Source organism: Vigna angularis, chromosome 1 (genome assembly GCF_016808095.1).
Source record: "Vigna angularis cultivar LongXiaoDou No.4 chromosome 1, ASM1680809v1, whole genome shotgun sequence".
Taxonomy (NCBI): Eukaryota; Viridiplantae; Streptophyta; class Magnoliopsida; order Fabales; family Fabaceae; genus Vigna; species Vigna angularis.
In genome coordinates, this window is record NC_068970.1 from 59,150,246 (window position 1) to 59,161,368 (window position 11,123).

At 36.5% G+C, this 11,123-nt stretch overlaps 3 protein-coding genes across 6 annotated transcripts; 2 read left to right on the forward strand and 1 right to left on the reverse strand.

Moving 5' to 3' along the window:
- Positions 1-1,347: 1,347 nt before the first annotated feature.
- LOC108325560 (protein NODULATION SIGNALING PATHWAY 2) lies at positions 1,348-2,811 on the forward strand. The gene has a single exon (XM_017558653.1). It carries the CDS (start codon positions 1,348-1,350, stop codon positions 2,809-2,811), a length of 1,464 nt encoding a protein of 487 aa, XP_017414142.1.
- A 2,724-nt stretch (positions 2,812-5,535) lies between these two features.
- LOC108321709 (transcription factor MAMYB) lies at positions 5,536-6,710 on the reverse strand. Its single transcript, XM_017553546.2, has one exon. It carries the CDS (start codon positions 6,669-6,671, stop codon positions 5,760-5,762), a length of 912 nt encoding a protein of 303 aa, XP_017409035.1. The 5' UTR covers positions 6,672-6,710; the 3' UTR covers positions 5,536-5,759.
- A 109-nt stretch (positions 6,711-6,819) lies between these two features.
- Positions 6,820-10,346, forward strand: LOC108321695 (probable serine/threonine-protein kinase WNK7). Of its 4 annotated transcripts, none has more exons than XM_017553525.2 (8): positions 6,820-7,201; positions 7,290-7,414; positions 7,518-7,555; positions 7,817-8,044; positions 8,141-8,361; positions 8,579-8,736; positions 8,826-9,261; positions 9,353-10,346. In XM_017553525.2, the coding sequence occupies exons 2-8, from the start codon at positions 7,313-7,315 to the stop codon at positions 10,096-10,098; spliced, it is 1,929 nt and encodes a 642-aa protein (XP_017409014.1). In that variant the 5' UTR covers positions 6,820-7,201; positions 7,290-7,312; the 3' UTR covers positions 10,099-10,346. The 4 variants fall into 4 exon arrangements, with proteins under 4 accessions (XP_017409014.1, XP_052730740.1, XP_017409023.1 ...); XM_052874780.1 differs by having other exon boundaries at positions 6,820-7,150; XM_017553534.2 differs by lacking the exon at positions 7,518-7,555.
- Positions 10,347-11,123: the final 777 nt, after the last annotated feature.

Below are 11,123 nucleotides of genomic sequence, written 5' to 3' on the forward strand. Positions count from 1 at the left end.
TCTGGAACTCTGAGTGGTGGTGCTCCGCTGTGTGTGGTGGTGGTGATCTCCACAAAGGGTCAAAACCCTAGCAGACCCTTGCAAGCCTTTTCTCTCTCTAATTCTCGCCTCTCATCTCACTTCTCTCACTAAGCACGTGCAATAATACGTATTAAAGTGAAAGTAATATCTGAGTGTGGGAATTGTCCTTTCTGACCTTTTATTCTAATACTGTATAGATTAAGATAAGAGGGTTATGCTTTGTTTCGTTTTTATAGTGTGAACAGAGGACGAGCTGGAAAATAAAAGATCAATTTAAAATGATTTAGAGAATAAATGAATAGAAACTGAAGTGAATCGATTAAATAACAAGATAGTGAGATATAAGGAATGTGATTTAAGATTTGAAATAGTTATTAAATTAAATTAAATTCAAAATAAAATTATGAATTGAAAATTAAATGCTTAACACACGACATGAATTACAACACATTAATTTAATAAGACTAATGACTTCTTGAACTCTTATTGAAGATTTTTCTTTTCAGACTTAGTTACTTATTTAATCTATGATATAATACAAATTTTAATTTATAATCTTTAAAGTTAAAATAATCTATTTTAATCCTTATAATTAATTTTAGTTCTAATACATGTTATTTTAATTTCTCTTAATTTTTTTTTAATATATACAAATTAAAAGAAGTTCTAGTATAAAGAGTAAATATTGACACGCAGGGCCACACAATATAATTTTATTTAAATCTATTTATTTACTTATAGTCATTAGAAAGATTCGAATTGTCTTTTTTTTCTTTAATGAAAGATTAAAAACACATTATTGTTTTTATTAAATTTAATAACTGAAATTGAAATAGACAAACAAAAGTTTACTTTGGTCAAATCGTCACCACAATTAAAACAATCTCGCCACTAGTACGGAACCAATAATAAAGGGACACCATACTAATAATAATAGTACTAAACTGTTTAAATATTTGTGACAGTAGACATTATTTAATATTTTATTAACACGTTTCTTTATTAATTAAAATCATAAATAAGAATCATTAAAAAATATGGTTTATCATATCAAATTTCATGGTCATTGGTAAATTTTAATTATTAAAAACACATTCTTAAAAAAAATGGATTTTTAATCTTTAATTATCATTTTTATTGATTTTTTTTTTAACTTTCAACCCCAATTACTCCTAGAAGGCAGTTTTCTCAACTTAACAGGTATTAGAGTTTATAAACTATCTAGTTGTTTAGTTATTTTCATTCAATATTAGGTTGTCTATAAATAGGAGTACTCCAACTTAGTTTCTACCAAGTTCTACCTTAACTTTTTCTTCATCATTAGTGATGGATTATGAGGAATTTGATTTCTCGTTTGGCTCTCCTTATATGAACCAACTCCATGAGTGTTGCTTAGAAAATGCATTCCCATTTCAAACAGAAGATATATCATCACCAAATACCATAATGGATGAAATGTTTGGTGAAGAGTCTATGGAGGGCTTGCTTCTGCAACACACAAACAACCAGGACTTTGGTTTCATGAATCACAATGATCCACCAGAGATTGAACTCTGTGATGGATTTGGTTCTAGCCCTGAGGAAAATGTGCATGTTTCAATGGAAGAAGAAGAAGAAGGGGATTGTTATTTGAAGGGAATCCAAGCAGAGGTGATGGAACAGACTAGTTTAGCTGATCTTCTGTTAACAGGAGCTGAAGCTGTTGAAGCACAAAACTGGGACCTTGCTTCAGACATAATTGAGAAACTCAACAATGCATCATCTTTAGAAAAGGGTGATGGTCTGTTGAACAGGTTGGCTTTTTTCTTTGCTCAGGGTCTGTATTATAAAAGTACAAATGCCCCTGAACTGTTGTTGCAGCGTGGTGCTGTTTCTACACACAGAGATGCTTTCTGTTTGTTTCAGATTCTCCAAGAACTATCTCCATATGTGAAATTTGCTCATTTCACGGCAAACCAAGCAATCTTAGAAGCCACAGAAGGTGTTGAGAATGTTCACATCGTTGATTTTGACATCATGGAGGGAATCCAGTGGCCACCCTTGATGGTTGATCTTGCAATGAGGAAAAACAGTACTACTTCCCTTAGAGTATCGGCGATCACAGTGGACCAGAGAGGTGCTGCTTCTGCTGAACAAACAGGAAGAAGGCTGAAAGAGTTTGCAGCTTCTATAAACTTTCCATTTACGTTTGATCAAATGATGATGGAAAGAGAAGAAGATATTGAAGGAATTGAAGTTGGTGAAACAGTGATAGTGAACTGTATGATAGACCAGTGGATGCCTAATAGGAGTTTCTCACTGGTGAAAACGTTTTTGGATGGTGTGACGAAACTGTGGCCGAGGCTTGTGGTTTTGGTGGAAGAAGAACTGTTTAATTTTTCAAGGCTGAAATCAATGTCCTTTGTGGAGTTCTTCTGTGAGGCTTTGCATCACTACAGTGCAGTTTGTGATTCACTTGGTAGTAGTGTGTGGGGTAGCCACAAGATGGCGTCGAGGCTGATAGAGAAAGAGATTTTGGGGCTCAGAATATTGGACAGTGTGAGGCAGTTTCCTTGTGAGAGAAATGAGAGAAAGGTTTGGGAAGAAGGGTTTTATTCATTGAAAGGGTTTAAATGTGTTCCTATGAGTAGTTGTAATATTTCACAGGCTAAGTTCTTGGTGAGCCTCTTTGGTGGAGGGTATTGGGTCCAATTCGAGAAGGGTAGGTTGGCCTTGTGTTGGAAGTCACGGCCTTTGACTGTGGCTTCAATATGGGTACCCAAGGGTTATTCCAGTCAAAAAGTCAATTAGATTCGTTTTTTTTTTTTTCAATTTTTACGTTGGAGATGTTATACTTGTTAAGTACATTTCATATTTTGCGGAAAATTTCAGTATTTTTTTCTATAAATTTTGATTTAATAGATAATTTCTTTGTAGATGATTAGTTATTGTAAAATTTAAAAATTCGTAAAACTTCTTTTTCAAAACTTTCTATAAAAATATTCACAATAATTTTTTATGTAAAAAATATGGTAATTTTCTTGTAAAAGAATAATTTAAAAAATAGGTACCTTTTACTGTAATGCAAGCTCGTTGTGACATAAACCTGTGTTATAACTATAATGAACGGTACATATGTGGTCATCGATGTAAGACTCAATTCCTTCTACTTGTCCCGACTAACTGAACCTTCCCCAAATCCTCATCCTAACCCACTGGATAATCCACCTTTGGAAGCGGGTCTAATTATCCTTCATTCCTTCTCGGATCAATGATCCTGAGAACCTTCAAAATTATCGGGTCCATAAATAGCTATGAGGTTCGAATCATTGTTGATAATGATGCTACACATAATTTTATCGAAGCTAAGGTGGCCCAATTCCTTAACATGGCCGTACTTCTGGAGCCCACACCTACCCATTAAGAGTAATTGTAGGTAATGGAGAGGTATTTTTCCGTGCATCACATTCTACCTCAAGGAGCAAATCACTATTGTTGTCTTTAATTTTCCAATTAACCTCTACCCCTTGGACCTCTCTGGTATTAATATTGTCCTTGGTGTTCAATGACTGACCTTTCATTATGAATTACAATGAGTCCTTTATGAGATTTATGTGGAACAACAAGATGGTGGAACTTAAAGGTGATCATGGGCCGAATCCCACCCGTATAACAACCCATAAATTAAAACGCCTGCAACATACCAATAGGGTGGAAGTCCTTTTCCAACTCACTCTCGAACCAACCCCTTGCCTCCATTTCTACTACACCTTCTTCTGATACATCTCTACTTCCATCTACTTTTATTTCACAATTATAGACACTAATCTTAGCTTACTCATTCCTTTTCACTACCCCGTCCACCTTTCCACCATCTAGATACATTGATAATTCAATCACCTTACTTCCAAACACTTCACCCATCTCGGTTCGGTCATACCGATATCCCCACTTCTAGAAACAAGAGATTGAGTAATAGGTATAGAAAATGATAGATTCGTTATTCATTATCCCAAGCACAAGTCAATATTCCTCTCCGATGTTGCTTGTAAAAAAGAAAGACACAATATGACAATTTTGTGTTGATCACCACATACTCAATGTCGTTACCATCAAGGACAAATTTCCAATTTCCACCATCAATGAGCTCTTATATGAGTTGGGCATAACATCGTGGTTTTCTAAGCATGATCTCTTTTCGAGCTTCCACCAAATTCTTACAAGGCCTAATGACTCTTCAAAAACGGCTTTTTGCACCCATAATGGTCATTTTGAATTCAAGGTGATGCTCTTTAATTTGTGCAACACCCCCATTAACCTTCCAGGCCACTGTGAATGACCTTTTCTCCCATCACCTACACCATTTTATCATCGTCTTCTTTGACGATATACTTGTTTATAGCTCCACCTTGAAAGATCACACTTTCCACCTAGAGATTGCCTTCAAGTTCATGTTTGATAATAAATTCCATCTCAAGGGTTCAAAATGTCACATTGGATAACAATCGATTTAGTATCTGGGGGCATGTCATATCTGTTGTATTATGCAGCAAAAGAATTTTGCCACTTCCCTCCACCTCACATTAGATTTGGGTTGTCAAAGAAGATAAATATTATTCTTGCTAAAATGTTTTCATAAAAATGTCAATAATCACGATTTTTTCCATTCCTATTGTTTATTTCTATCCTCAATTTTTTGTAAGATGTATTAAGAAACTTGTACAAAATAAATTGAATCAATATACAACAGACTAATAATCACATTAAAAAATTTATTTGAATCACAAGCTGTCGGTCAGAAGTAATATGCTAAACCAGATCAGGCTTTAAATGACAATTGTTATTTTGGTTGACTAAAATTAAGATCTAAATTGAACAGTTCAATTCATGGACTTTAATAAAAGAAGTATGAATTAATAGTAATGTAGAAGGATAGTACACTGAACAAGTTTCAGAGTAGTGCTTGAACTCATCCCTTATTTTATATATTGTTTGTAGTCATTAACAATGACTATTTAGACAAATGAATTTCATACATCTACCACACTTTTATTTACAAAACATTACAAATGGTTCCAAATACAAAGCATGGGAGGTTAGTGTAATTTTCTACGAGAAACACACCAGCTATCAAAAAAGACTGCTATCAAAAAAGACTACCATCAAATCTCCAAACTTTTCATCTTACCAAACCAACATAACTTTCTCAGGAATTAGCAATATTTGAAACTATTTGCACAAGTAACAGGCCAATGCCCAATGCATAATGACAAAGAAGCAAACATGCCCAGTTTCCGAAAGTAATAAAAGATTCAAAACCTCTATGTAGCAGAAAGTGTTTAATCAAAGTTCCACAAACTAAACTATGAAAATGATTAGCCTATGAGAAACCTGGATCCTAACATGCAGACCAGTCAACATAAATGAACAAAGAGAAAGACCTCAGAGATGGGGTACAAGTACAACTCTGCTTCCCCAAGCAAAACACATGTAATTGAAAAGCTAAATCAACAAGAAAACCAGCTAAGTTCCAAGTTCAAAGAGTCAATATCAAATATCTATTTTTCACTATAAGAGATTCCAAATACATATGTTGTTCAGATCAATGCATTTCATAGAGTTACACGAACAGAATTTATGTATTACTCATAGGATGAGTATTACCCATAGGAAGGTGCAAAGAATGCCTCGTCAAAGCCAAAAACAATATAAATCATAACAAAATTAAACAAAAAAAATGATCCTGGGGAGAACAGTGTTCACTCGGCTGCAGCTTTTGCATTCCGAAACCCTTTCTTCAATTCAGTAAATCTTCTCATGCAAGCAGCTTTGGATCTCCCGGGAACCGCCGCAGCAACCTTCTCCCACCTCATTGAAACATCCTTAGGGAACACTTTCAATGCATTCAACAACGCGATATCTTCGCCAGAACTCCAACCATTCTCAACAACTTTATCCACCGTCACCGAGTCCTCACCCCCATTCTCCTCCACAACCCTCTTATCCAATGCCTTCCTATTTTTCAAGAACAATGCATAAGAATCCGAATCATCCACTTTCTTCTCCCCCAACTCCTTTGCCGTCTTTATCACACTCTCCACACCGTGGCTTCCGCCGAACGCCGCCGCTATCGCCTCCCACCGCCCTGGCTTCCCCACCGGATTCTTCACCAGCTGCTTCTTCAGCACCTCCACATCCTCCTCGTTCCAATCCTTCTCCTCCACCAACGTCGAAACCTTCTCCACTCCGCCGCCTCCCCCTCTCTTCTCCGCGGTGCTGACGGACACCACTGGGCCGATGGCGGCGACTTCCTCGGGCCTCCGCTGTCTGGATCGCCGTTGCGGAGGCTTCCTAGCGTCGTCGTCGGTTTCCGGCTCCGGATCAGGGAAGTTGACGACCTCGCCGAGGCCGACGCGGACGTCGCCGCCGGTGAGGGAGGGGGGAGCGAAGGGGCCGATGAGGAGAGAGAGCGCAAGCCAGAATAGGAGCGATTTGAAGGGTTCGGATTCGAGGAAGAAGAGAGATAGAGCGAGGAAGACCGAAGAGAGAGAAATGGTGACGAAGAGGAACGGCTTGGTAGGTTTGTGGTCCGGGTGCGGTGGTTCGGTGCTTGCAACGGCACCGGACTGGAACACGAACCTCGGCCTCGCGTCCTCGTCCAGGAACTCCATTCTCGCACACCCAATTGAAACAAAACTCTAAAATCATAAAACGCCATCGTTTACATTTTTCATATGTTGTGGTCAGCATCTTATTGGGCCAATGGGTCTTCATTTGCTAGGCCCATTAAGGATGTTTTCAGTTATTAATATATACACACATCAGCATCAGTATATAGTAGTATAAGTAGTATATGTAGTCCCATAAAAGCATGGGAAAACGACAAGGACAGTGTACGATGGAGTGTGACGGCGATGTAGAATGTAGATGACGGAGACAGGAACAAGCAATGATTGTGATCTGCGAAGATATTTATTTACAAGGAAGAGAATTAAGATGGATAATTATAAATAGAGAGCAGTGTTTTCTGGATACAGAAAAAGTGTCATGTTTATCATTCCCCAAACTTCGTATCTCCATTGTTTTACTAATTCTTCTATTTCATTTAGGGTTCTGTTTTGGCGATCAAGTTCTCGTAACCGCTCTTAAGGTAAAAAGGACAAACTGGGCTGCATTCATTTTTTTCTCTTCCGACATTCACGTAATTTCCTGACTGCGACCTGGTGCAATTTTTTAATTAATATTTGTTTGCTTGGGTTTTCAATTTCGTGATTTCGAATTGAATGTAGGTTTGGATCGCAGTGCCGTGTAAATGAGTTTGGAGGGGACAGGAAGTTCAGAAGATGGTGCAGGTTATCTGGAGCCTCCTGATCCTGACTTTGTTGAAATTGATCCAACTTGCACCTACGTCAAGGTAATATGATTGTTTTTCCATTGCTTATATTTATTGTCTTTGGGACAAAATTACACTTACATATTAATGCAGCGAGCTAATTCTGCTTTTGCATTCACAACAGTACAAAGAAGTAATCGGCAGAGGAGCTTTTAAAACTGTGTATCCGTTACTTTCTTAATATACATGTTTGCTTTCGATTCATTTGCAGCATTGTAACTAGAAGACAATGCTTTATTTTATTATGGACTGTTTTTACTGTGCTGCCGAAATTAAAACATTTTTTTACTGCCAGAGGTGTCTAGGTCTTCGATATAATGCTGTGCATTTTTTTTTGTGGTTAAGAAAAAGAATTTTATGATTGGGGTTAACCTTGATTGTTTCTGGTTATATATGTTTTCCTTAAAACTGTGGATAAATCAGTTACAAGGCATTTGATGGAGTCAATGGAATTGAAGTTGCGTGGAGTCAGGTTCAGATTGATGAGGTGTTGCAATCCCCCGGTGACTTAGATAGGCTATATTCAGAATTACACCTCTTGAGATCACTGAAGCACCATAACATAGTAAGATTCTACAATTCCTGGATTGATGACAAGCGCAGGACCGTTAATATGATTACGGAGTTGTTTACCTCGGGTAGCCTCAAACAGTACGTTCACCTTCCATTTTGTGCATAATATTAAAATCTTTGTGCTTTTTATTGTGAAATCAACCTTTTCGTTAGTGGATGCAATGCATGATATAGGTTTCGTAAAAAACACAAGAAGGTCGACTTGAAGGCCGTTAAAGGATGGGCAAGACAAATTTTAATGGGTCTAAGCTATCTCCACGGTCACAACCCACCAGTTATTCACAGGGACCTGAAATGTGATAATATATTTATCAATGGTCACCAAGGAGAAGTTAAAATTGGAGATCTTGGGCTAGCAACTTTCTTGAACCGAAGTAATGCCAAGAGTGTTATTGGTATTCTCCTCGGTTTCCCTGCGCTTTCTTGTTCTTTCATATATATATATATATATATATATATATATATGTTGATCTTTTGCTGAGTTCAAAGTTAACACAAAATTTTAATCATTTCCTCATCTCAGTTATAGCAATAGTAATAGATTTTGATTCTTTGTCCCAATGCTGTTTGATTAATATACTTGTTCTGTTTAAACCTACCTAATCCTGGTAGGAACCCCGGAGTTTATGGCACCAGAGCTGTATGATGAAAATTACAATGAATTAGCTGACATATATTCGTTTGGCATGTGCATGCTTGAGTTGGTGACGTCTGAGTATCCTTACAGTGAATGCAGAAACTCGGCTCAGATATACAAGAAAGTTTCATCCGTGAGTATCTCATAATTAACAAGTTTCTTTTGTTTTTTCCCGCAGGCCATGACTAAGATTATTGGGTCACACAATATTTGACTTTGCAGGGTATAAAACCTGCTGCGCTTTCTAAAGTGAAAGATCCAGAAATGAAATCATTTATTGAGAAATGTCTAGTCCCGGCATCTCAAAGATTGTCAGCCAAGGAGCTTCTGATGGACCCATTTCTTCAAATGAATGCTTCAACAAAGAAGGGTCCTTCTCCATTGCCGCATATTGTTCTTCCCAAATTGGGAGCCTCTGAAAGTCGTTGTATGGTGTCAGAAGGTCCTTCTAGTGCTCGTAATGGAGACATTTCAATGGATCTTGGTGACACCTGTGAGCTTCCAGCGATCACTATATCTGATAAATCCACTAATGATGCATCACGTTCTACAAGTGTTGAGATAAGGAGGCAGAAGACAGGTGATATTTTCTTCCTAAAAGGTGAAGAAAATGATAAGAACTCTGTATCATTGGTTCTGCGGATAGCTGATCAAGGAGGTCAGTACATAACTTATAACTCGTTTCTACTCTGTAGCAACTGTTTTTAAATTTGTTGGTGAAAAGTTATATGCTTTGGTTTTATATGCAGGGCGAGCAAGAAATATCCATTTCGTTTTCTACCTTGACAGTGACACTGCTGTCTCAGTTTCAAGCGAAATGGTTGAGCAACTTGAGCTTGCTGATCAGAATGTTAAATTCATAGCTGAGTTAATAGATTTGTTATTGATGAATCTGATTGCTGACTGGAAACCCTGTGTAGCAATCGATCACTTGGTTTCTCCTAGTAATAAACAAACTCTTGTGAGCCAACAGGGAGAATTGGAGTTAGCAAAATGCACAGGCAGCTCAAAAGATTCGACTGAAGATTTGGGTCCCTCTACCTCCTCTGCAATATTAGCTACAAAAGGAAACCTTGATAATATGGATATCGATGGGGCTTTATCTGACGAGTGCAGTGGTCTTCAGAAAGCAACCAAGGCTGATGATCTATGCTCTGAGAAGTCGTATGCATCTGCAACAACTGATTTCAATGATAATAAGTTTTCCACGGTTTCATTTATGTCTACTAAATCAGAATTTGATGGAGGGAGTCAATCCTCGCCTACATCTGAAATTGGGGCATCGTATGATCGTAAGAGCAAGTTTTTGGACATGAAAGGCTTCTCCAATATTCTGAACATCGCTTGCTCCTCGTCTGAAGCTGAGGGTGAGTTGAAATTAGAGTTACAAATGATTGAACAGAAGTATCAAGAGGCAATGAATGATTTATCCCAAAGAAGATACCAGGCCATCTTGGATATTAGAAGGAGAATGTCACAAAAGATGGTCTCGTAGTGTAGTTTCAATAGTTTTTGCGGCGAGGGATATATCAGGTTTTACTAGTCTTTTTAATAGTTTTACCTGTTGTGTTGTGTCCCCATCCTTTCTCTCTCATGCCGGTGAAGTTCAAATGTAAATACTGCGGTGTGATTCAATGTTTCTTGTTATGTCACTTGGCAACAAGTTTTCTTTTCATGGATATAGAGTTCCTCTGCTCTATTGAAATTCAATTTTAATAACATACACGTTTTTTTTATAGAAAATCTATACTCGTATCTGACACATATTAAAGGCATATTTAGACGGGCTTTTTTATAACTATTTTTAGGAGAAAATAATAAAAGGAACAAATATTTTTTTATAACTAATTTAAATAAAAGTAAAAATAATGAACTTTAATAAAACTATGTGAACAATTTTTTGTAGTTTTTTTCTTATTTAAAAGCTTTTAGGAATAAACTTATCCAAACATAATCAATATTGAGATCAATTTAATCTCATCTTAAGTATATTTAATAATTTAAAATTATTTTTCTTAAAATCTAAAATAAACTGGTGGTAATTACTACTTAGACCAGCATCCATGACTTCACGTATGTTTCTGTTTCTGGACTTGCCTTTGCATTATCAAAATCGTGCTTACGATGTTAACTTTTTATTTGAATTGTTTTTCTATAAAAATTTGGATAGGTGGTGATATATGAATGATTTTGAAGTGATACTTAAGTAACAAAATTTACAACTCGAAACAAGTTTGAGGGTTTAAATTTAAAAGTGTTCAAATTTGATATATTATCCTTTAAATTTTTTTTAATGAATTTCACATTATTTTTAAAAGAGTATGTGAATATCACTTTTATAGAACAATTTCATTTTAAACTCTTATACTTTTCTAGAGTCTCTTTCTATATGTTACTGGATTTTTCCTTTTTACATGTTGTATAGTCTCTTCTCTCTTTAATGTCAACATACATTTAGGTACAGTATACGCACTAATTTAATTGTAGAACTTAATTTCGATAAGGTTTCAATTAAATTAA

Coding starts and splice junctions, on each gene's coding strand:
- LOC108325560 (XM_017558653.1), top strand. CDS start 1,348: ATGGATTATGAGGAATTTGATTTCTCGTTTGGCTCTCCTTATATGAAC.
- LOC108321709 (XM_017553546.2), bottom strand. CDS start 6,671: ATGGAGTTCCTGGACGAGGACGCGAGGCCGAGGTTCGTGTTCCAGTCC.
- LOC108321695 (XM_017553525.2), top strand. CDS start 7,313: ATGAGTTTGGAGGGGACAGGAAGTTCAGAAGATGGTGCAGGTTATCTG. Junction 8,737..8,825: donor TATACAAGAAAGTTTCATCC/GTGAGTATCTCA, acceptor TTGACTTTGCAG/GGTATAAAACCTGCTGCGCT. Junction 9,262..9,352: donor GCGGATAGCTGATCAAGGAG/GTCAGTACATAA, acceptor TTTTATATGCAG/GGCGAGCAAGAAATATCCAT.